This window comes from Hydra vulgaris, chromosome 02 (assembly GCF_038396675.1).
Source record: "Hydra vulgaris chromosome 02, alternate assembly HydraT2T_AEP".
Classification (NCBI taxonomy): domain Eukaryota; kingdom Metazoa; phylum Cnidaria; class Hydrozoa; order Anthoathecata; family Hydridae; genus Hydra; species Hydra vulgaris.
Genome location: NC_088921.1, coordinates 36158221 through 36185197, shown reverse-complemented (window position 1 = coordinate 36185197; position 26977 = coordinate 36158221). Strand labels below are relative to the sequence as shown.

The 26977-nt window shown below is 27.4% G+C and overlaps 1 protein-coding gene across 1 annotated transcript in view; it reads right to left on the bottom strand.

Annotated features, from left to right (window-relative positions):
- The window catches only part of LOC101240789 (TBC1 domain family member 13), a 46571-nt gene continuing 19594 nt past the window's right edge, over positions 1–26977 (bottom strand). The window contains exons 12-17 of the mRNA XM_065790743.1: positions 21708–21806; positions 21568–21632; positions 19926–20004; positions 6762–6843; positions 6570–6627; positions 1–250 (exon numbers count right to left, since the gene is read on the bottom strand). Coding sequence (XP_065646815.1) covers positions 65–250; positions 6570–6627; positions 6762–6843; positions 19926–20004; positions 21568–21632; positions 21708–21806 — 569 coding nt within the window. The 3' untranslated portion in view covers positions 1–64. The remainder of the gene's footprint in view (positions 251–6569; positions 6628–6761; positions 6844–19925; positions 20005–21567; positions 21633–21707; positions 21807–26977) is intronic.

Below are 26977 nucleotides of genomic sequence, written 5' to 3'. Positions count from 1 at the left end.
TATCAATAAAAGATTTAAACTTTCGATATAAACTTTACAAAAAATAATCAATCATAAAAAAATTCTAGCTAGATTTATTACGAACATGTATGCCAAATTTTTTTTTAAATTTGGACCTTTGTAAAAATGTTTCTTTGCTTTTAGAAGGAAGATCACCATCAGGTTGAACAGGAACATAAGAAGAAACAACGCGCAACTCTTCAGCTTTTCGAATTATTACAGACATATCATAGGTTTCGTGAGGGAAATTCTAGACAGTAAAGTATATAATGTAGACATATTAAAAATGACAGCGTGATTTAATGAATTATACTAATTCACTATATTTAAATGTCTTTACATACATATTTATTTGCATAATTTTAAAAAAATATATTCATAAATTAACTATATTAAAATCGTTTACATATTCAAATATATATATTTTTAATATTGTAATTTTAGGTCCCCAAGAAGTCCTTACGGTCTCATCACAGAGCACCGCGGAAGAGCATTTGAAAGGAAGTTCACACCTTCTTCTTACCGATGTTATAAAACTTGCCCAGAGGTGGCGTTGAACTACGAATCTCAAGCTTTTCACTATACTAGTTAATTAGTAAAAATATATCATTTTTGATAAAATACTATTCCTAATTAACTACTACGAGAAAACTTTTAAAACCGAAATAATATTCAGAAATAGGTTTCGAAATGAAATTTGGGTTTTCAGACATAATAGTTTAATAGATAACTAAAATTATTTTTTTTATAATTAAATGTTTTATAATAATTATGTCTGTGATTATTGTTAACGCAGTTATTTAATAAAATTAATGATTGGATAACGAAAATTTGATTGACAGTTTTACATGTCACTGTTTATTTTATCGTGATAATACGACCTCTTTCTGTGAAAAGGCCAACAGGCCTTTTCACAGGTTAGAAGGAGGTCTGGGCCATTTTAAAATTATAAACTATTAATTATATAAACACATTTAATTTCCATTACTTAACATTTTGCTTCTTAGAAATTTAACAGTAATATTATAATTAACGTGGATATTTGAACATGACCAAAAAATTAATCAAATAAATCAAATGACAAAGCCTAATAAAAGCCAAATGTGAACTTATATCAAATTGTTTTATTTGTTTTAATTGTTTTAAATTGTTTTAACAAATGCTCTTCTTACTTTTTGTTTAGAGAAAATTTTGTTTACATAAAAATTTAGTTTTCGTGCAATGTCGCAGTTTATGTTAAGCATAGTCGAACCACGAAATCTTTTGATTTGCATTAAAAATTGAAAGAACGCTCATTGAAATCCGCTGTTGGCAAACTAGTAAAAATACCTAGTGCAATTTTAATTTTTGGGAAAACTGCAGACAGATAAGTCAAATATTTCATCGAGCAGTTTGATCGGTTTCATCGAGCACATTTGAGTTTAAAATTGTCATCAATAATTTCTTTCCAAATACAGAGTCTCGTCACCTAGATCTTGTGCAATTTCATTTTGATTCTGCGGTTGAAAGTTGTTAGCAGTCAAAACTAGATCTTCGTCACTAAGTTTTTTAAACTTTCAAAGAAATACAAAAATCCTACAAATTTCTTGCAATAATTGGAATCTACGTGAGTCTTAATTGAACCAAATCGATGATGACAAAATACTGGTTTTAAAAAATAACTCTGCTTTAGCTTCAAAGTGTAAACGGCAATTAGTAGAAAATTTATTTGATATGCCCATATTTGTTGCTACTAATTTTGACTCCATAGCAAAATTAACTTCCAGACTCCATAGCAAAATTAACTTCCAGACTCCATAGCAAAATTACTAGCAACAAATATTAGTTATGATCTGATTTTATTTTTCACGCAAACTGCCAATCAGTAAGTATTCGAATCCTCTCATTATCTAGAAGAGCATCGCATGCTCCAATGATCTAATCAAGAATTAACTTTAGTACCTTTGTCCAAATGGATGATCACACTACATTCAAATTTTGAAATATATTTTTAAATTGCATAGAATTTTGTTTTAGCCTTTCTCTTTTTATACTGGTGAGACACATAGATCAATGAACTCATTTTGAATTGGGTTAGAAAGGTTATAACTTGCTTTTTTTTCTTTGATTACTTGGATTTTTAAACACATTAAAAACGGAATCTTATTTTCCAAGAAGCTCAATGATGTCTTAAAATGCACCATTTGAACAATCACAAATGTCGATTTCAACAAGAAAAATGTAAACCACATTCAGATAAAAAAATAAAAAAATAACTAAAACACACTTTCCAATATATTTCAAAAAGACTTTCCAATATATTTCAACCTTGTCTGACTGGAGTCAGACAAGGTTGAAATACTTGCTATAGTATTATTCTAAATAAAACATGAAGCATAATACAGAGTTTTTTTTCTATATTATAACACATTCAGTCTCTCTTGCACATTTCTGCATTAGATGGAATTTTATTAATCAAATGGTAAGGGAACGTATGACTTTTGGCATATTACAGGAAGTTTTGAAAAACTATTGACAATAATTCCAATATTACTTATTCAATCAGCAATGATTTGCATCCCATGTTGACCTACATCTGTTATAACAACTTTGTGTCCTACAATGCGATGTTTAGGTTCTGCTTTAATTTTTTAAAATTTTCTTTTTATAGTTCAGTGACTTAAGACTGTTCAATGCCTAAAACTTGTTCTCTTGGCAGAGATGCACAGCGGCTGCATTAGTTCTCTCATTGCTGCTAAAGTCAGTTCTATTAATTAGATCAAGTGCACTTTCTGATGGTTTCAAAATAAAATATTGCCCTGGAATCAAAGCAGCTTCTCAACCATTTTTTTTTTGGCATCTTTTACTGGCACATAGTTTCTATTTTTTTCATTTTTATTTTTGTGTAGTTTGCAGATGAAATATATATAGATACCTATTATAAAGACAAGAAAAATATTCAAATAAAAATAACGAATTAATTTTAAATGTACTTATTATAAATATCAAATGCAGATCTAGGGCATAGCCATTGTGGCTACAGCTAAACCTTATAATAGTCAATGAAATAAAAAATGTTTCCACATTTTCAAAGTAAAAATTATATTAATACAATAAGTTTATTTTTTGATATCCGTGTAAAACCAGCTTTAAAAACAATAACTTAAAACTAAAAAAAAACTGAATTAAAAAAAGATGTCCATTATCACACTGTATAGAATAGCTCTGTGGCTAAGCCGAAAACGACTTGATTATATGGCACAAGCCAACAAAATTAATAATCTTTTTAGTAAGTAATATGCTTTTATTGTAGAGTTGTATACCATCAACACTTGAAGCCCATGGCTAAATTGTTTTTTGCCTTGGGCTGTACTCATTTTCCAGTCTTTTGTGCCCAGTTATGTTTCAATTATATCTAATCACCCAAGCAACTCAAATATTTTTTCATTAAGTTGGTAATTATAGCGGATATGCATTTCAGAAAATACTGTCGTAAATGCTATTTATGCTTCTCACATTCAAAACTTAAAATGTTGTAAAAAAATTGTTCACAAAACCAAATGATTTGAATATCATTAGTTTAGTTTATTGATAAGCTTCTGGCTAGATGATGCCCTGATATAGATATTTTTATACTGACTGCTATAATAGATCAAAGTTTTATCGCTTTAAAGTACATAAATTTTTTTGAAAAATGATAATATGCTTTTCAAAACTGTAACTGTTTACTTATATACATCTGTTTCTATTCTTACTCTTACTTCTTATAACATTGAACTAACATTCTTATTTTATTCAACAGTTGAATAGTTTTGCCACAGAGCTATATAAACAATTTCTGTTGCTCTCTGTAACAATTTCTATTGCTTTCTATATGTAAACAATAAAAATATTACATTTTAATTTCTTTTAAATAAATTTGTAATCTTTAAATTTAAGCTTCAATTAAATAAGATCTTATACATTGATTTTTCTGACAGTAGAATAAACTTATATAATCTTATTTATTTAAAGCCTAAACTTAAAGATTACAAATTGTTTTAAAAGAAATATAAGTGTAAACTTTAAATTTAAGTTTCTATTAAGAAAGATCTAATAAGTTGATTCTACTAACAGTAGAATATCTTATATGTATATACTATAATACAATATAGGAGACTCCTATAATATAGGAGAGTCCTCAAAAAGTACATTTGTAAGAAACTTTGTTAAATTACTTAATTTTGAAATTGATGCAGGTGATATTATCTTAAAAGATCATTTAATTTCACCCCCTAAAAATGTTACAAACATATCTAAAACACACACAAAACCAACTTATAGAGTGTTGAGGTAAGACTGTTGAAGAGATATTTCTTTCTGAAATAAAAATTTTTTTCTGAAATAAAAGTAATTTTCAATTTAAGCTAATAAAGTTGATTGTGTCAATTTTGAACAGATGTCTATTGTTATTAGGTATATAGACAGTAACTATAACACTTGTGAAAATTTTTAAGGTTTGCAGGTTGTCCTTAATTACTTAGACATGTCCTTAGTCCAAAACTAAGGGCATTTTAAAATAATTATCTTTCTGTTGGTCAAGCAAACCTAATTGATGTCAGTTGTTCGTATGTTCAGTTGAACGTATGTTCAGTTCAAAAAATTACATTTTTTTTTACAATTTTTCATCATTTTCTTTTTTTTTACGGCTGAAGAAATAGTTGATAATACTTTAAAATTATTCAACAGCAATATTTTTTGCAAAGATCTTTCTATATAAAGTTGATGAATGATTTCCATTATGTAACTTTAGTTTTAAATAGAAATTTGATGGATTATTTTGAGATTACAATTAGACTCCAAGATAAGCAATGCAATATATCTCAGTATAGTCTTAAAGTTGACAATTAAAAAAAAAACAAGTTTCAAGAAATTAAATTTAGTATTGATTCTTATCACTATAACTGGTTTAACATTGCTTATAAATTAGTGATGGCTTTAAATGTGAATAAACTAAAGCTTAGAACATGTCATAAGCAAATCAATCATAGTGCTAAATCCATAAAAAGAAGTTTTATTTTAATGTGTGTGTATGTGTGTGTATATATATATAAATATATATATATATATATATATATATATATATATATAATATATATATATATATATATATATATATATATATATATATAAATCCATAAAAAGAAGTTTTATTTTAATGTGTGTGTATGTATGTGTATATATATATAAATATATACATATATATATATATATATAAATATATACATATATATGTATATACACAGGGTTGGAAACTAATTTTTGGCCGAGTTATAATTTATTATATCTATGTGTTTATGTGAGAGAAGTAAATCGTTTGTGTTTCTATGTATTCATAGAATATTCTTACTTTATAATTGCACTTAATAAATGAAAATAAATAATATTCAGGTATTTATTTATTGTGAAAATAAAAAAATGAACATTTTTTTTGTAGGAATTATTGCCAAGGGTATTGTTTTGCGTTTTTTTGATTGCTTTTTTTGATCAATGAATTTTGACAGAGAAAGCTAAAAGAGTGGAAATTTGTGGAAAGAGTGGCACCGTCAGATTTTTATTTATTTTCACCCATGAAATCGGCTTTGAAGGGGAAAATTTTCAACAATGCTGCCGAAATTATGCAGGATGTTCAGCTCTGGATCAATGCAAAGCCCCCTGAATTTTTTGCAACTGGCATTGCCAAGCTGCCGGACAGATGGCGAAGATGTATTGAGAGTGATGGTAACTATTTCGAATTCCTTAGAGAGGATGGTTAATAAATTTCTTGTTGTATGTTTCGTAATTCTCGTAAGTCGGCAAAAACTTAGTTTCCAACCCTGTGTATATATATATATATATATATATATATATATATATATATATATATATATATATATATATATATATATATATATATATATATATATATATAAAAATATATATTTATATATGTATATATAAATATATATATAGATATATTAAAATAAAACTTCTTTTTATGGATTTAACTATATTAATTTTTACAATATTTTAAGTGAATGTTGGTACCCTCGTTATAAAATATATCAAAAAAATGATTTTTAATATACTTAATAATGAGGGTATCAAATTTGGGTATCCAAATAAAAACAAGTATATTTTTTAATAATTAGAGTTAAATCCATAAAAGATGTTTTAATTAAAACGCTTTTATAACAAAGCTATTTTGAAGATGTGGGCATTTAAAAAAAGACCAAGGTCAAACAATCCTCCTGCTCTTACCCCACCTGTGATAGGACCTGTATCCTAATAGAATATGTTATATATCAAACAACTCACATTTTTACTACATAATAGACTCTAATACTTCAATGTCATTCTAATGTTTGTCATGTTATGGTAGTTATGGATGACATAATTTTACTAATGCAAATTTAAAACTAATATGTGTCTAATATAACATCAAGATGTAAAATGTTATATGCATTAGTTGTAAATAAAAATAACAATGAAAATTAGGATATTTAGTTTTTTGCTAATCAGAATATATAGTTATTTATATATACTACAATGTATTACAAAACAAATTTTACCTGAATGAGCTTCATTGCTTTAGGGAAGTCACACTCAAATATTTGCTCTCTTATAAGTCTAAATATCCATAAAATCTTTATAAAACTCTTAAATATAGTATTTATGTAAGTAAAACTAATAAATAAAATTGCATAATTCTAATACATCTTCAGGAAATAAAAAGAAAAAAAGCATTTTACAAATCCGCTTACACTAACATGGCGACACATACATAAAGTAGAAATTCAAATCGCTTTGTGTCAGCAAAAAGAGAATCCCATAATCGGATGACATCTGCAAAATAAATACTCTTGTTATTCAGTTGAACTGAGTTAATGAAACATTAATAATTAACTTAGCTTCTTAGTTATATACAGTAAATGTCAATTTATATTTTATTGCAAAAAGAAATCATTTTTTCTCAATAAATAAAATTTTTTTTCAGGTTTGAATATTTTTTCTAGACATTTTTAATATAAAAATATTATTTTAAAAATTTTTATATAATTTTACATGTTTTGAGGCCTAACATAACTTGGAAAAAATTTTCTTTTTGAATTCAGGGTATCTGTATTCAGTCTTATGGTGACCCTTCTAAAATTATTTAAAACATTGTGTGTATATATATACATATATATATATATATATATATATATATATATATATATATATATATATATATATATATATATATATATACATATATATATATATATATTTCAAGGACTTTTCCAAGACTTACAAAAAAAAAAAGTTATAAACTCCAGGACTTTTTTATAGATAGCTCAAAATAGAAATAGGACTTTTTTTATAGAAAAGCTCAAAATTTTTTCTATATTGTACAAATCCGGGAATTTCCTTTTGTTTTTCTCGACAAAGGATCAAAGTAATTATTTCACTTTGCAAGATTATGCATTTTGCTCTAACTACCTTTTTCTCATCAACCAAAATTTTTCTTTTTAAATTCCTGTTACATTCTTTTTGTTCTCTTTGTGATTGCAAATACTCTTTATATCAACTATTTACTTGTTTTACATTTTGCAGCATTTCTTTATTAATTTTGATACTATCAGGGGATTCTTCAAAGGAAGACAAATGATCTTCAATAAGACATAAGGCAATAAGGGATTTTTCTTTGAAATTTTTGACAAAAAAGATGTTTATTAATACTAAAGCCACGCTCAATGGAAGATTGTCCATGTGAAAGCACAAAAACTATTTTCAAAATGTCCCGACATCTTGATAAGCTTTATTTGCTCCAATAAAGTCATAGAAAAAATGATGAAGACTATCGTTTTTAATATCGTAATCTTGAAATGATTTTTGATTTGAGTCTACTTATTCTAAAAATTTATAATATTGACTTTTCGCTATTTCGGCAGACTCGGTGACAAACGGCCATATTTAACTAACTTTTGCAACAGAATTGAAAAATTATTGATACAAGTATTCTTTTTATTTGGATTTGAAACTAAAATTGGGTTAATAGATACTGCAGTGCGTACTATGACAAACTTCAAAGGGGACTTTTTAAGAAAATGTGTCAACAGACCAACTAAAAACTGGCCTGCCTTTTTTTAAATATAACCACTTTTTGGTCACTGCAACTTAAATTAGCTTCATCAATTTTTACCTGAGCAGCAAAATCAATATCAATTTCATTTGGTCTTTTAATATTTGTATCTATTAAATTTATTTGAAGCTGCTGGTATAGATTGCTACACTTATTTAAAATGTCTTTTAGTATGATTCTCCTTAGAAAGTTGTCAACTATTTCACCAAGTATAATAGCCATAAATGGAACCATAGGTTTGTCTGTTTGAAAGCATCTTAAAAAACTATTCAACTTTTCAAAAACTCAAAAATCTCAAAATATTGAAGTTTAGCTGGCAAAACAGGACCGTGAACCATGGCTTTCAGCCTCTGCCAACTTTTATTTTTTAAATCAGGTTGTTTGCTTTTCTTAAGACTACTGAAATATATTTGTATACATCAAATAGTGATTCAGCCTTTTGAGCACATTTTTCATTTTCACACCACCTATGCCAACCAAACTGCTTGTGATAACCAAGTGTCCCAGTGATGTTTTCATGGGTTCTAGTTCTACTAGGAGAGTCATGTAGAAATTGCCACATTGTTTTAAATTATCTAGATAAAGCAAATTTATATTTAGCCCATCTGATGACACTTGTAGAATCTTTGATTTAACTATGTCAGAAAGTTTTGGAATGTTTGCATAACATCATGTGCTGTCAAGCGCCCCATGAACTCTGAGCAGCTTCTCCCATGTTAGCAATATAATGTCTTTAGCACAATAACTGCAAGTCACAACAGTTTCTGTTTTTTTTGCGTAACCAATGTTTACATTTTTCTTCAACATGTTAGCAATATTAATGTCTTTAGCACAATAACTGCAAATTACAACAGTTTCTGTTTTTTTACGTAACCAATGTTTATTTTTTTTTTCAACAAGCCATTTTAAATACTTTTATAGTTAGGCATTTTCTAATTATTTTATCTGAAAACAAAACAAAAAAATCTAAACATTTTAGGAGCCAAAAAGAATTTAGAATCTCTAATACTTCATACTTTTAAAAACTATTCAAAACTATACAATGCAATAATTAAATACTAATTGGAAAATATAAACTGTCTATATAATTATGATTTATGGAAACCTCTATGATGATATCTTTCAAATAATATTTTTAAAACAAATTAACTATGCCTTATTGTTGATGTGTGAATTTTTTTAAGAATCTTTAGAGTACAAGTTTCAAAAACAATATAAGAATCAGATTTGCCATAAAAATAATACATTAGAGCAATTATATTACTATAATTAGTATCGTAGTTGTGTTTTTTTTAAAAAAAAAAACTACGATACTAATTATAATAAATTACTTAAAAAAATATATATATATATATAAAATATTATCCCATTTTTCCAGGAATATACCAGGATGTTACAGAATAATTAAAAAAATCCAGGACTTTCCGGGACCACTTTCAAATTTCAGGACTTTCCAAAGCTGGTGGGAATCATGGTGTGTATATATATATATATATATATATATATATATATATATATATATATATATATATATTTATATATATATACATATATATATATACACATATATATATATTTATTTAACCACTTTTTCAAAGAAATTTAACCACTCTTTCAAAGTAGATATGGCAGATAAAAGAAAACTTAAAAATAACACCAAAATTAACTTAGTCAATAATTAAACAAGTCCCTGCCTTCAGCAAAGTGACAAAAAAATGCTTGCTTTGCATTCATGAAAAACTTTGCATAATATCATACAAAGGTACGCAAAAATTATTAAATAAAAAAACAGAAATTATATCTAAGTGCCCTCACAAAAACAAGTTCTTGCTTGACAACCATGAGCCCAAAAATTAAAAAACCAGATAGTTATAGTTTTATAATTGTTTTTGAATGCCAGGATGTTTATTGAGTATATTTTTTAATGAAAAAAACAATGTATTTTTTACCTGATGATTGCTAAATGCATGAAACTTTTAGTAGTAAAAAATCATGTAGTTATTTTTATTTAATCTCGTCAAAAAATCAATTGTTAAAAAAAAGACAGGAAAACGAACATCACATTTTTTTACTTTTCCTTACCTAAACGTTGGCATTCGCTTAAAATTTTTCAAAACGAATGCAACACTTCAGCAATTTTTTTTTTCCAAATAATTAAGCGATTGATTGTTTTTTATTTATTATAAAAAACACATAATTGCAATAAAAAAACAATTAATTAAGAAAATTTAAACACATTTTCGAAGACTTTAAAAAAAACCACACTAAAACTACTTTCTTCAATGGAACGAAGAAAGTAATTATGTTCGAGCATGGTTTTTGCATGCGTTTACAAAAGCATTCAAATTTTTACTTAAAATGACTGCATCTGAAATTACATTTTAAAAAAAAACCATGCTTAAACTTAATAATTTCTTTCTTCAATAGGAGCTTCTTTTTTTTAAATTTTCTTATTTTCCTTAAACTGAAGTAACGTTTGTTTAGATTTTAAAAAACACTTAAGTACTTTTAAAAGTTAAAAAATTTTTTTTTAAGTTTTGCTAAAAAATACATAATCTAATAGAATATATAAAATTATTATGTTTATTATAGTTTTAATTTTTTATTGTGCCTTTAACAACACTAATAATATGATATTTTTATTAACTTATTAAATACTTAATATATTTTTATTTTTAAAAAAAATGTCAAAACAACTAAGCATCTTTTTGATGTTAAAGAAAGATGGTACAGTGGAGCGTATCATTAAACACAAAGGAGAACAAAAAGAGAGAGAAACTAAGCATGCAAATAAAAGATGCAATGACTTGGATTGTGCTATGACTTCGTGAAAATTGGATATATGGCCAAAAGATATTGAATTTATGTTTTATAACACCAAAAATAGATTGCCGCCAAGCAATAAAAAACACGGGCAACAACTAAGCTGGATTCATATTGACAAATCAAATGAGTGTTTCTCTTGTTGGGTTTGCCAAAATAAAACCAATTCAGTAACAATGAAATGTAAATTTTGAAAAAGAATATACTTGTTACGGCACAAAAAAAATGATGGACATAAAGCCTGTATTTCTAAATATCGAGAGAACCTTCACAATATAGCTCCAAGTCTTGAGAAAACTGTATTGACATCAATTTTAAGAACTACTGAGAATAACCAAGAAAAATTGAATAGATTTTTCGGATATCATATTTTGTTGTTGAAGAGGATCTTGGATTTAAAAAATTTCCTCAACTGTTGAGCTACAAAAGCTGAATGGGAGTTGGGCATGAAGTTGGGCAAGAACTACTTAAGTGACAAAGCTTGCAAAAACTTTGTTTCATCAATTTTGTCTGACTTAAAATGTGACTTAAGTTTAGACATATTAAATTCGTTCAAATTGCTTAAAATGTTTAGACGTAATAAATGTTCGTTTAATTGTAATTGTAATTTAATTGTAATGTTCTAATTAGTGAACAATAAGTTTTTTTAAGATTTGTTAAAAATAGTAATCCAATAACTTTATTATAGTATATTAACTCACCACTGACAGTTGATGCGGATGGTATCTTAAATTCAATAGAATTTAATTTGAAAAGTTTATCAACAGACAAAATGAATCAAGATTTATATTTAAATAATATCTATGCAAAAACAGTAAATGTTAACTTTGATGGTGCATCTTTAATGTCTGGCAATAAAGCTGGTGTTCAAAAAAATGCGAAATAAAAACCCCTTTATAGTATATACCCATTGCATGGTGCATAGGTTAGAACTTTCTGTGTTAGACTCAATAAAGTTTGTTATTTATTTAAAGAAGTTTGATGACAACATCAATAGTTTGTTTTGCTTTTACTATTATTCATCACAGCAAAGAAAGGAGTTGAAAGAAGCTTCTTTTTTAGATGAAGAGTTTAAACAGCTTGGGAGATTAAAAAATATTCATTGGTTAGCTAGCTGGGAAAAGACGCTAAGATTGCTTGAAACTGACTATAAAGTTATTATTTATGATTTAGAAAGCAAGGCAAATGAAAAAGATAAAACTGCACAGAAAGCTAAAGGATTTTTGTGTTTCATGAAAGACCCACAACTTTTATTCTATTTATATTTTATTCAAGAAATCGAATGTTGTTAAATCGCTAACAACATTATCATTGGAGTTTCAAAAAGTAGAAATTTTATTTTGTGAAATTTTGCATAAAGTTAATGCAAGAATTGCTATACTAGAAACGTTATCAGTTAATTCAGGCTCGAATATTGGACATTTACTAGATAATTTAGAAGTAAAAAAAGATCAGTTAATCTACAATGGTATTAATTTAACAGCATTAAAAAAGCGTAATTTAAAAAGAAAATTGATGAGATTGTCATGACAACAACCAAATGATTATTTTGATTATTATAATTAAAAAAATTTAATTAAAATTATTGACAGAGCAAAAGAATATATAGGCAAACAATTCTGCCGCAATTTCAATTTCAAATCTAAAGCCATTAAATCTTTAACCACAATCTTTGATTTTCAAAACTGACCAAAATCCTTGACAGGTTCACTAGAGACAAAAAAATGGGGATTTAATGAAATAAAATGTGTTTGCAACTTTTATGAGCATGATAATATGATAAGCAGAGAAACTTCTAACGTACGTGTATTGCAATGGCCTTTATTCAGGGAAAAAGTTTCTAAACTAAGGACAAATTCACTGTGGAGCATTTATAGAGATATCTTGGTGGAAAATGAACTTGTATTGGCAAGTTTAAATGTTTTGTTAGAGATTATGCTAACTTTCAGCATTTCAACTGCAAATTATGAATGCAGTTTTTCTTGTATGAACTTACAAAGAATGTTTTGCAAACTTCATTAAATGACGACACCTTAGAAGATATTATGCGTATAAAGCTTGATTGCCAGTTAATTAAAGACTTTTTGCCCCAAAAACATCTCAAAAATTGGATTGATGCAGCAGTTGGTGTTAAACATTTGGAAGACCTTAAATCAAAAAGATCTAGCAATTCCTTAATCCATTTATATAAATATAAAAATTGATATATAAATATTAATGAGACATCATTTTGCGATTTCTTTAGTTCCTTTTATTTTAATTCCTTCATGTTTATATTTTATAAGTAAATTTAACAAACTAAATTGAAAAAAAAGTTTAGTATCATTAGATAACAGCCTACAATCATTACATATTAATAATCAATAATTTGCACGCACTTTGCAAATGCGTGAAAAATTCATTTGAAAATATGACAACAAAATTTAATAAAAGCCTTTTTGATATATCCAATAACATATTAACTAGAATAAAAACTCCATTATTTAACATGTTTCTCTTAAATTAGATGTTCGCCAATTATTAAAGATACGAACGTCAACGTCTATTAAAAAAAACAATTTGTTGCAACCTGATATATACACAAATAATTTTAAATGTATCCTACAAAATAGTGTACTCAACGCTCTTAAAAGAACAGAGCAATAGATGAAATTCACAAGAAAAATCAAACTTATCAAACTTTTTCCATTTTACACTATGTTTCATTAATGAAATTGATCAAGACTCATCAGAAATGAATGTTCAATTTACTGTCAAAATACTGTCATATGGGTATTGGAAGATAAAAATATTGATGATTTTATATTAAATTGGTCCATCCTTATAATAGCACCTGCATATAACAATATTTTCAAAAAATGCATACTATGCCTACAAGAAAAATTTGAAAAAACTACACATGCGAACCAAGGTGATTATTAAATAAAAAATCGGAACTGATTTCTAAATGCAGACATGAATTAAGTTTCTCCTAAAAAACTATAAAAATAAGAGCTGAAAAAATAATTATATTAAATCCCCCCTCCTTTAAAATATTTAAAAAAAAGCAGAAGTAAACAATTCTAAAGAATTCTTTTTATTATAGTGTCAGCATATTCCACAAATGTGCGAAAATTTACAGGAGCTAAGATATTTATAACTGTGTAATTTAATTTTTGGTATAAATTAAAGCTTTATTAATTTAAACATTCATTTCTGATGAGTCTTTATTAATGAAACAGAGTGTAAAATAAAAAAAAGTGATTTTCTACTAATATTACTATTTCCATGATGGAAGAGGTAAATTTTGTCTTTAAAAACAGTTTTTTTCTAAAAAGTTTTTCTTTAAATATAGTTTAAAAACCTTGAAATCTATTCTAATAATCATTTATTACACCTTAAAATGACATTAGCATCTATAACTGTGGCTAAGTATTACCTTTTAAATGTTTAACTGTAATAAAATAACAATCAATACTGTTGTTATGCAAAAATAATTAAATAAAACTGTGTAACAAGGTAAACAAAATTATAAAAAAAGAATATAAAACTGTTCCGGAAAGATGATTAAGAATTATTTAACAACAAATATAATAAAATAACAGAACTTTAATTAGATATATATATGAAGACCACAATGGAAAAAACGGCAGAGTCACATTTTTATAATTTTTCAGTTATGGCCCTTGGGTAATAAAGCATTGAAAAATGCTTCTTTTAAGCCAAGTTTCAAATGAAAAAACCGACATGTCTATGGTAAAATGGAATAAGAAAATATGGTATACAATGGAAAAAACAGCAGTGTCCACCAGTGACAAGGAAAGAAAAGGCAGGGTCCATATAATAACGTTATATGTGACTCTGCCGTTTTGATTTCCATTGTGATCTTCATATATTTAATTATTTTATAATTATTATTTGCTACACTTAATGGCTTTTTTATTTTAAATTAATACTTTTTGAGCACGTAAACACCTATGCCTCCGCCTTTTTTATTGCTTCCTCGTGGTTGGCTAATTAGTTTGTAATTTGCCAAACTATAATTAGAATTCAACTCTAGAGGACATTCTGAATCATGCCAAGTCTCTGACAGAGATATGACGTCGAACGTGTAATTTATAATAGATAGAAATTCTTTAAACTTTTCAAAATTTTGCCGCATGCTTCTTATGTTTAAGTGTAATATAGAAAGTAAATTTAAATCTTTTTTGATTTTAAATTCATAAGGATCAAAATAGGGTGTTTTTATTAAGCTCATTTGAGTTCCAGTACACAAGCTCATTTGAGTAACCAGTACACAAAGAATCTATACTAAAACAAAATGGCTAACTACGATGCTACACCTATTGTTACAGACAAGCCAAAAAAGAGAAAGAAAAATGGCAGTAAGAAAGACATAGCAAAGAAACAGAGGTTGTCATCTCATGTAACTGGCCCTGACTGTAAATGTATAAGACTTAAATGCTTTCAAACAGTCAAAGAAGAGAATAGAGCCTTGCTCCTCGAGTCATTCAATGCATTACCAACAAACGATGCTCAGGTGAGTTCTTCTTTTAAGTTTTAAATTAAACTCTTTAAATATAGTTCTAGACTATTTTTTTATTTATAATACTAGCTCTAGATTTAGGTCTAGACCTAGATTCATAATTTTAATGCACCTGTTATTCCACCATGAACATGTTGATTAAATAAGACAAAGAGTTTCTCATTCTCATTTTCATTCAAATTTAGTTAGGTCTAGAATAGCTAGACCTGCACATCTGAATCATAACTATGGTAGACATCTGGTTGTATTACTGTGTTATGATACCCAAGGCTGGTATTGTATGTTTAATAGACATTTTTAACTTAGTTTTTTAGTGGGGTGGACCCAATATCACAGTTCATTGTTCTATTTGAACGCAGCATACAAATTTATTAATTCTAACAAAGTAGGTAGGCTTATATATTTTTAAATTTTATAAAAATGCTTGTGTTTCCAAAGATGTGTGACCGGTAGCGTTAATAATCTTATATTGCTTCTTTTTACAGGATTCCTATCTTGCTTCACTGATCACAGTCGCGGAGATTAGCTGAAAAAGACCTCGAAAGGAAGAGCCTAAAAGTGCAAACAGTCACAGCTATCACTATAAAGTATTCCTGAAGAGTACAGATGATGTTGACCCAGATTCATTTGCCTATGTTTGCTTTCAAGCCTTCATCTCCATCTTTGGAATTAAGAAAGGGAGACTTGAGACTATCAAGAGAAGTCTTGCTACTACAGGTAATTTATACTATTAGCAATAGTTTTTTGTTTCAGTTTGTGGAATAAAAAAGCTATTTTTTCTTATCATAGTTAATGTAAAAAAAATGCACATTTTTCTATAATCCTTTCTTGTCTATATATTAATATTTTTCAATATTTAAAAAGAAATGTTGAAATTCATAAAGAGTGCTGTTATTCTCTGAACATGTATTTTTATAACTTTTTTTTAATTTTTTTTAAATTTTTTTTACTCACCCCAGGCCTGCCTCCTGTTGATGGACGAGGAAAGCATGGCAGTCATCACAAAATATCTGATGAACTGCGGCAGAGAATAAGAGACCACATCTCTTCGTTTAGGGGTCGGCAGTCTCATTACTCACAAGAGAAGACAAGACGGCTGTACCTGCCAGAAGAACTCAGCATCTCCAAGATGTTTGATTTATATCAAGAGAAGTGGCCAGGAGACAGTTTAGTGTATGAGTCATACAGGCTTATATTCAACAATGATTTTAACATTGGCTTTGGGTACCCAAGAACCGACACTTGCTCAGCCTGCGACCAGTTCTTGGCAAAAATAGAAATTGCTACAAAGACTCTTGAATCAGACCCAACAAATGAAGTCCTCATAAGGAACCTGAAGCAGTTAAAATTTCAAAAAGATCTCCACCAGCGAAAGGCTGACACATTCTACCGGAGAAAAAGAGACGCTAAGCGAAGGGCCAAGATTACACCTCATCTTGAGGCCTTTACATTTGACTACCAAAAAAATGTCAACCTACCCAACAAGTCCACCAATGACTTTTACTACAACAGAAAGCTCACATACCAATCATTTAACATTCACCAACTATCAACTGATGATGTTTTTCTTTACTGCTATGATGAGACTGTCGCTAGGAAAGGTTCAGATGAGGTGGCTTCTTTCCTGTATGACCACATCACAACCAAGGTCAGCGAAGAGGTTACTCACCTTGAACTATTCTGCGATTCCTGCTCAGGACAGAATAAGAACTTTACCCTGATTCGGTTTTCAGATTATATGGTGCACCATAGAAAAAGGTTTACCTCAGTAACAGTGACATTCCCTGAGCGCGGACATTCTTATATGGAGTGTGACAGGGACATGGGTCCAGTAAATACAAAGTCTAGTGCTAGTGTTCCAGAAGACTGGATAAAAATATTTAGTGAAGCACGAAAACATCCTACACCATTTAACGTGACTGATGTTAAACAGGATCTGGTCAAAAACTTCTCCGGCTTTCTAAGGCCATTGTATAAGAAAGGCTGCCCGTTCCCCACGCGCCCCATTCGGGAAATGGTTTTTAACAAGGATGAAGGTCCAGGGACCGTTTGTCACAGAGACTCATGGAACGGTATTTTCTTGAAAACAAACATCATTGTTCCAACGAGAAAAAACAATTTTTCAGTATGCACAGCAGTGCCAGTAGCTTTGTATGAAGACAGACTGGCTATATCAGCTGCAAAGTACAAAGACCTCCAAGTCCTCAAAAAATTTACCACCAATGAAGCATTCTATGATGCTCTGCCGTATGACGATAAAGTTGAAGATGAGGGTCAAGACCAGTGAATGTTCATGCATTTTTTATTTTTTTATTTGTTTAAAATAAAAAAATTTTAAAATTTAATGGTTTTATATAGTTATTTCTTATGTGTTACAATAGAAAAAGAGTCCAATCTGAACACATTTTGAAAAAACAAAATTTTCCATGAGCTAACATGATTTTCAGAATATTTATTTGTTAAAATTTGATGCTTAAATGGATGACCTTCCCTTAAAAATTAAAAGAATTGACAGTTTCTCACATAATTTGTAATAAAAAGGTTTCAAACCTTTAATTTAGGTTTTCTCAAAATGTGAAAAATGTGACTCTGCTGTTTTTTCCATTGTGCTCTTCATATATATACTACTGTAGATAAATTATTATAATCTAAGTCAGCTAGTGCATTTATAAAAATTACCTTTTATAAAAATATTTCAAATGCAATCTTTATACATAATAATCTTCCTATCTTTTTTAAAACTTTATATGCAATCATTACTCAAAAAAATCTTTTTTTCTTTAAAACACTCAAAAAAATAAATACACAATAAACGTTAATCTAAAAATGGTTTTATTTTTTATCTTTTGTGATTATTTTACATTGTAGTTGAGAGAAGTAAAAGCTAGAAATATGTTATACACAAGCTCAAAATACAGACTCGGAAAACATCTACTTTTCGTTGTTCCACAAAAATAATATCAAAAAAGTAATATAACTACTTGAGTGTTTTATTGCTTTTTTAAAAAATGCTTAAATTGGTAAATATGATTATAAAAATTTGACTAAAAGATGTGTATTTTTTGATCTTTATTATTTTATATTTTTTGTTAAAATATTTAAAGAATACTTAAATACTAAAATGATAAAACGCATACTTGTGAAATAAAGAAATAAATTTTTTAAAGTACATATGTTTATTGCAATAAAATTTTTTTTAAATTTCCTTAAATTTTGAGCAAAATTTACCAGAAAATTTCCATAAATTATTTGGCAAATTTTCAAGCCTAGAAATATGGAAACTAAAATCAAAAATGCAATATATCTGATTACATGGAAAGTAATTGTGTAGTAACAATGTAGGTCCTACAATCAAGCATCAAATGTTTGTAATCTTAGTCTCCGCAAGAAGTTTTAAATATTGACATACAGAGAAGTAAATATGCTTCAAATTTTTACTTTATTTATTTTTGTTCTGTTTTGAGTTTTATAACATCAGAACTTGTTCCAACATAATTTTAAGCTTTTTAATAGTTTTTATATTATAAATTATACACTATGGCTGATGATTGGCAAAAAAAATGAAATTCAGAGTTCAATAAAAAGTTGTTTTTATTTATTTTATATAAAAAAAAATTGCTCTATTGCAGAGTTGTTAACAAGGCCAAAAGTAGCAAGGCCAAGGCCACACGCTACAAGGCCAAGGCCAAGACCAAGGCCAAAAGTTACAAGGCCAAGGACAAGGCCGAGACCAAGAGTTTTAAGGTCAAGGCAAAGATTAAGAGTTTCAAGACTTAGGCCTACACAAACATTTTCAGGACCAAAGACTTCAATTTTTGCCTTAAGTTAAGGCCAATTATTAACAAAACTGTAAGTAGCAAGTGCTGTGACAATAAAACCACATTTTGTAAAAATAGACCAAGGTTATGCGCAGAATTCAACCAAGTCAATAAGAAAATATGTATTTTTTTTAAGGCCAAGGCCAAAATTATTAAGGCCAAGATCAATTTTTGGCCTTAAGGCAAGGCCAAGGCCAAGGACTAACAACTCTGCTCCACTGTTTAATAATATTGAGCACTCTTATACCCACAAGAGTATTTGTATTACTATTACTACACCATATTAACACACACACACATATATATAAACAGCCCTCGGAATTAGGGTTGGCATTTGGCAATGCTGACCTAAAAGTGTTTGAGGTCGGCAAAAAATTGCCAACCTCGTTTCTATGCTTCATTGTAAGACCTTTGTATCAATTTTTTTTGCGGACCTCTAAAAGATTGAAGTCGGTAAAATACTGCCGAACTCATTTTTCCTAATTCCAAGGATTGATGTATATATATATATATATATATATATATATATATATATATATATATATATATATATATATATATATATATAAAATAAGAAAAAGCAAATTGTTAATTTAAAAAATTTAAAATTGCCATTTAACAAACCAAAAAAAATTACCAGGAAGGTTGAACTCTGGAGAAAGTAACAGCGTGATCCATCGAAAGGCAAAAAATTGCGGTTTCATTTGCTTTGCTTCCTAAATTTGTTATTAAAATTACTAAACTAAATAAATATTCATCCTCAAACATCCAATTTCATTTAATAATCTCTTGGTACCTGATAATTTTGACTAGGGCAACAAAAAGCATGCTATAGAAAATATGTTTTAAATGCTTAAATCATGTTTAAAAAATAATTACAAAAAAATGCAATTTATAAAAAATGCTCTAAAAAACATTCTCTTTCTGTGTTTTCACCTAGCAATGGACAATAACAATTTTGCAGAGAAAAAAATATTTAATTAGCATAACATAAAATCATTATAGTCTTACAAATCAAAATGCTAATAGACTATTACCTAAAAGTATTATATTATGCTACTAAATATAAGACTCACTTGCAATAAATTTTACAGGAAAAAAATATACTTGCATATACTTGGTTGGCCTAATTATGACCATATAAAGTTTACAGCTTCTTGAAATTGAGGGGAGTTAAAAATTTACATTTCAAAACACAGTGATAATTAGATAAAAATGAGAAAGAAAAAAAAAATTCAATAAATTGTTCTCAAATTTGTGGTAAAAGACAAGGTTTTAGGTTTTTTTCCTTTTGATTTTTCTATTAAAGAAAAATGTATACATCTGCTTTATACCCAACGTTTAAAAAAACGCAGAGGTGAGGCATACGCTTTTTAAAACCTTGACTATAGTAAAATTTTAAAAAATCTTGCAAAATCATACGCCTCACCGCTGCATTTTTTTAAACCTTGTTTATACCTTAAAGTAACCACTTTCAAACACCAAAATCTTGTTCAACTTGTGTATATTATATCTAAAACTTGATATAATATACACAAGGATTCCCTGAGGAGATTTTTTTATCTACATAAGTAAGTTTAATTAATTATTTAATAAAATTGATAAAGTTATTAAAAAAACTGTTATAATGTAAATCTTTCTGTATTATTTAGAGAACCATTTGGAACCATCCAATACAAAAGCTATCATCCAATATAAATAGCTACAATCCAATATAATAACTACAATCCAATATGAAAGCTACCATCCAATACAAAAGCTATCATTCAATATAAATAGCTACAATCCATTATTATGGCTACCATCCAATATAAAAGCTACCATCCAATATAAAAGCTACCATCCAATACAAAAGCCACCATCCAATACCAAAGCTATCATCCAATATAAATAGCTACAATCCAATATAATGGCTGCCATCCAATATGAAATCTACCATTCAATACAAAAGCTACCATCCTATATAAAAGCTACCACCCAATACAAAAGCTACCATCTAATACAAAAGCTACCATCCAATATAAAATCTACCATCTAATACAAAAGCTACCATCCAATATAAAAGCTATGAACAAAAATGAAAGCTTCAATTCAATCTGAGAAGCAAGCAAATTTGATATGGTACAGAAATTATCAGAGTTGATAACTTACAATGGAGTTATTTGCATAAGCTAAATTTAAGTTTGGAAATAAAATAAGTTTGGAAATTTTTTACACGAGAATTAAATATAAATATTATTATTTAATCATACCATTTAAAACATTTTAAAAACACTTACTAAATCTTTCCATAACTCAGCATCTTTTGTCTGCAGTAAAAAAAATAACTTGTTCATGTGCTGACCTTAAAATACAAAAAATTACTATTAAAGATAATCTAAACATTTTACATTATAAATATTTAAAAAAAATTAATGACCTATGCCAAGTGGAGAATCATCTAATGTTTTAATAAAGTGATCACGAATTTCACCCATCAAATTTGTGAAACAAAAAAAACAATCAGCTTCAGCATGCTCTAAAAATCCATAAAAAACTGCATTATACAATGTTTTGTCAATAATCTGTTATACATTGTTGTATACATAATGCTGTGTTACACATTGTTTTGATATACTATCTTTGATATACAAACTTTGTTATATATTGTTTTGTTAAATGTTTTGTTTAAAATAATCTTATTTGTTAACATTTAAAAAAATTTGCTCTTGTGCTTACCATACCTGTTCTTGTTTTATAAAATAAAAGATTATTTAACTGCATGTAGATTGCAAAATTATGTGTCTTTTAAAATTACACATAATCAAGGAGTTGCAGAATATTCCATCCAGGAATTTATGGCTCTCACAAAAGTATTATTTTGTCATAAATATAAACTACTTTTCTTGCTTTTTTCTAATTTTAGATATTGATTAGAAGAGTTAAAAATTCTTGTACAAACAACATCCAATAAAAACTCTTGTACAAACAACATCCAATTAAAGGACAAAGTTAGAGTTTTAGATCGACTTTTTTTTTCTGCCAATAAACAAAATGCAATTGTTTATTTTTTCCAGAACAGTCACTAATTTTTTTTTAGTGCTTGAGATTATATTATAACTATACAAATGGCAAAAACTTATTGACTTGATAATATAAGCTATTTTATACCACAATCATTGTTTTGTTTTTAGCAGAATTTTAGTATTATAAATGTGAATATAAATACTACATATTTATAATACAAAGTTATAATTTAATTAGAAGAAAAAAAAAGAAATTTTTCTTTTCTTCTCAAACACAGATAGGGTCGTTTCCACACCTACCGTGAGTCGACACTTATCGTAGGTTTTAAATACTAACATAAATTTTGCAAAAAGTTGTAATTATTTTTTTATTTTTATATTTTGTGTATCAACAACATCGTCATGCACTTCTATTACAATACATAGAAACCGCAATACATAGTTACTTAAATGAACTCAGTGGGTTTATTACGTCAGCCTATGAAAATACTTTTTTTTTAAGTACCAGCTGTTAGAAGCGTTTCAAATAAAACAAGGAAATTTATGAAGATAACATAAAATTTTATTTCTGAATTGACTTAATCAGGTAAATAAAACATGAATTATTAATAATATTATTAAAACAACTCATCATTATAGTATCAATGTAGTATTTTTGAATGTACGATAAGTATGAACTAAAAAAATGTCATTCCATACATATTGTATGTCCAATGAATAATCAATTGGTTTCTTTTTTACTATAAAAATAAATAATATTTTACTTAGATTATTTTACAATGGCACGACAAAAATATAAGACAAAAGTTTGTAGTTCAAAACGCAGATTTCAATATACAGATAGTCAATTACGTGATGCAATTAATTCTGTTAAAAAAGATATGGTTGTGTACAAAGCGAGCAAGACGTTTGGAATTCCTTATCAGACGCTTCGTGATAAAATATCTGGAAGAACTTCTTTGAAAATACAACACTGCGGGTATGAATCAGTTCTTCATGAACAAATTTAAAACAAGTTAGTCAAATGGTTACTAACATGCACCAGAATGGGATTTGCCATGTCTGTAGTACAGCTATTAGATACTGTGCAAAAATATTTGAATTCCAGCAATATAAAAACACAATTTACTAACAACCGTCCTGCAAAAGGTTGGTTTTATGCATTTCTTCGCCGTCACAAACAGCTCAAAAACGAGGTGAATACTTAAACTGAGCTAGAGGAGGAGTAACTGAAAAAACCATAAGAGATTGGTTTACTGAAATTCCGAAGCTTTTAGGAGAAAACGCTCAATATTTAAATGATTCGATGCGCGTTTTCAATATGGATGAGAGTGGTTTTTGGTTGTCACCAAAAACTAATTTATTAATTGGTGAACGAGGAAAAAATACATATGAAGAAAGTGCTCGAAGTAATAAAAAAAGCATCACCACTTTATTTGCAGTAAATGCAAGCGGAACTTTTGCTCTATCATTAACAATTTTTAAATATGTTCATCTTCCAAATAGAATTATAAATGCTGCTCCATCAGGATGGGGTATTGGAAAAAGTGAAAATGGTTGGATGACCGCAGAATGTTTTTTTGAGTATATAACAAACGCTTTTCATCCATTTTTAATAAAAGAAGAAATTCCTTTACCAGTTATTATTCTTTTTGATGATCATGCATCACATTTTTCTATCGAACTTAGTGAGTTTTGCTCTAAAAATGGAATAATTCTTGTTGCTTTGTTCCCAAATGCAACACATATTTTGCAGCCGCTCGATGTGGCAGTTTTTGGGCCAATAAAAGCAAAGTGGAAATCGTTTTGCCGACAATGACGCATTGACCATGAAGGACAAGAAATAAACAATGAAAATATACCAGAAGCATTAAAATCTTTTATAATCGATCCTTCTATGGCAAATAATATTAAAAGTGGTTTTAAAAATACCGGAATTTTTCCATTTGATGCTAATAGTGTTGACTACAAAAAAATTGTTCAAAAATTATCTGAGTCAACTGTTGTTCCGGCACCTTATTTAGAAGAGAACCATTCAAGTGTGACTTTATCAGCTTACTCTCCCATAACCTTTATTGGAAAGTGCATTGATTTTAGTATTTTAGAGCAGTTTAAATTGGCTGACGAACATTTAGGTTGGAAAGGTGATCTTGAATACCTCCAGTTGTATCATTTTTGGAAAAGAGCCTTATCTGAAGCATATAAGACCATGATTTTACCTGATGAAATACAACAGGGTAATAAAAATCTATCAACTTGTAATTTAAAAAATGAGCAAGGGTATAACTGATATGGAAATGCCTGATTGCAATAATGCAGCTGTGATAGAACCAAAACCAGCTTGTTTCAGTTTAAAAATAGCAGCAGAAATAATAAATCCAATCGAAAGTATTTTAATATGGCCAAAACAACCAGTCCAATTGTCCAAGCACAAAGTAGAACATTTACCATCGGTTGTAACGTCTGAAACGTGGCAGCTTATTCAGAAGACAAAAGTGCAAGAAAAGTCAAAAATGAAATTGAAAAATTAAAAAAGAAACAATTAGCTGCAGATAAAAAGTAAAAAGTAGAGGAAGAAAGATTAAGAAAGAAACAATTGGCGAAAAAGTTATTAAATGAAAAAACTAAAAAAGAAAGAGAAAACATGAAAATTCAAAAAAAAAAGTTGCAAAGGAGTCAGAAAACGAGTTCCATTTAAATGTTGATAATAATTATAAAATAAGAATTAAATAGTTATGATGAAACTCTATCCTTTCCAGTTTAAGAACTTAAAGGATAAGGATACTAAAGTAATGGAAATGCTTTAAAATCTTTAATTTTAATTCATAATAATGTTTTTATTATTATATAATTTGTGTTTATTTGATACTAAACATTAAATTTATTTAACAGTCTTATTTTTTAATTTTATACCTTAAAATGTTTTATAAAATGTTACTAATGCATTAAATTTTCATTTAAAACCGCGAGCGCATTTTAAACCAGACACTAAAGCAGATTTTAAGATATATGATAAGCGTCGACAATATATACGATAAGTGTGAAACACTTACGATAAGTATGGAAAACTGCGCTTTAAAAGATTGAACAAAGTAAGTACATTATTGATTTAAATTTCAGAGTGAGAATAATTTTAAACTAACCCTTATCGTATTACATTGACGGCTGCAAAAATCTAATATATTATAATAACTTTTGTTAAACTCACGGTAAGTGTGGAAATGACCCTATGCAGAGCAAAGATTTTTTTTCTTAAAATCCTTATGTGAAATACTGTGTAATATAACTATAACATTAATGACAATATGTCAAGTTCGAAAAGTTGTTTATAAAAGAAAATCATTATCATTGTAACTAAGATAAAAAATACAAAAGTCATTTTCGAAATAAACTAATAATTGCATAATAAACTGCATTGCTTTTTTAAAGGTATGGTTATTAAAAAAAAAAAAAAAAAAAAAAGAAATTAAAAAAGAGAGCCAACAAACTAACTGATTGGTTTCTTAAATAAAAAACCAGTTTCTTATAAAAATGTTATTATGAAAAAAATTAATCTTTTTCTTGCTCAATGTTATTATCTTCATATTAAAGCAATAATTTCGAAAATACTTTATAATATTAAAGTATTTTTAAAAATACATTTGAAAAAGTAAAACATCTAAATGTTATAACTACGTTTTTTTATTTTGCTCAAACTCATATATATAATATAAAATTATTACTAAATTATTGAGTAATAAAATAAAAAATGAACTTTATATTTTATATATTTTATTTAAAAAAAGCTGCACAAATGTCACTCAGACTTCAAATGTCTTCTAAATTTTCTAAATTTTGACATTTATAGGTTTCAGAACATTATTTACTTGTAAGTAAATGAAAACTTTGACATTTATAGTTTTCAGAAATGTCATTTACTTGTAAAAAGCAGCTAAAAATAATTTATGAGTTAAAATAAACTCTCTATCACACTTCCTATGCATCCACAAAAGAAAAAAAAAATCTTTGATGCAACATTTCAAATGTAATATTTTTTTGATTTTGAAGAATTGCTTATTAAAAATACAAAAAAAAAATAGTAAAAAATTCAGAATAAAAATAGATTGAAATCAAAATGATTTAAAACAAAGAGCAAAAAAGAACAAAAAAGTTGAAATCTGACGAACCTTACAACACAATAGTATTTAGGGATTACTTTGAATTCTAAGACCTTACAATGCAATAGTATTTAGGGGTTCCAAAATCTTACAATGCATTAGCATTTATGGATTACTTTGAATTCTAAAACCTTATATTGCAATAGTTTTTAGGGATTACTATGAATTCTAAAACCTTACAACACAATAATACTTAGGGATTACTTTGAATTCTCAAACCTTACAATGCAATATTTAGGTTATAATAGTATCTAAAACATCAATCTAATTTTTATATTTCTACAATTTAAAACATTTATTTAAACATAAAAAAGCACTGAAAGTTTTTTAACTTAATATCTATGAAATAACCAATTATTATAAATAATATTATAAATAAAGTTTTAAAGATCTTTTTACCCTAAAAATTAATATAAATAAAATAAATTTACAAAATAATAATTAAAGCATTTTGTCAAATAAAGTTTAATCAATTTTATATAAAATATTGAGTGCCTTCTCTCTATGGAATAATATTGTCTTACCTA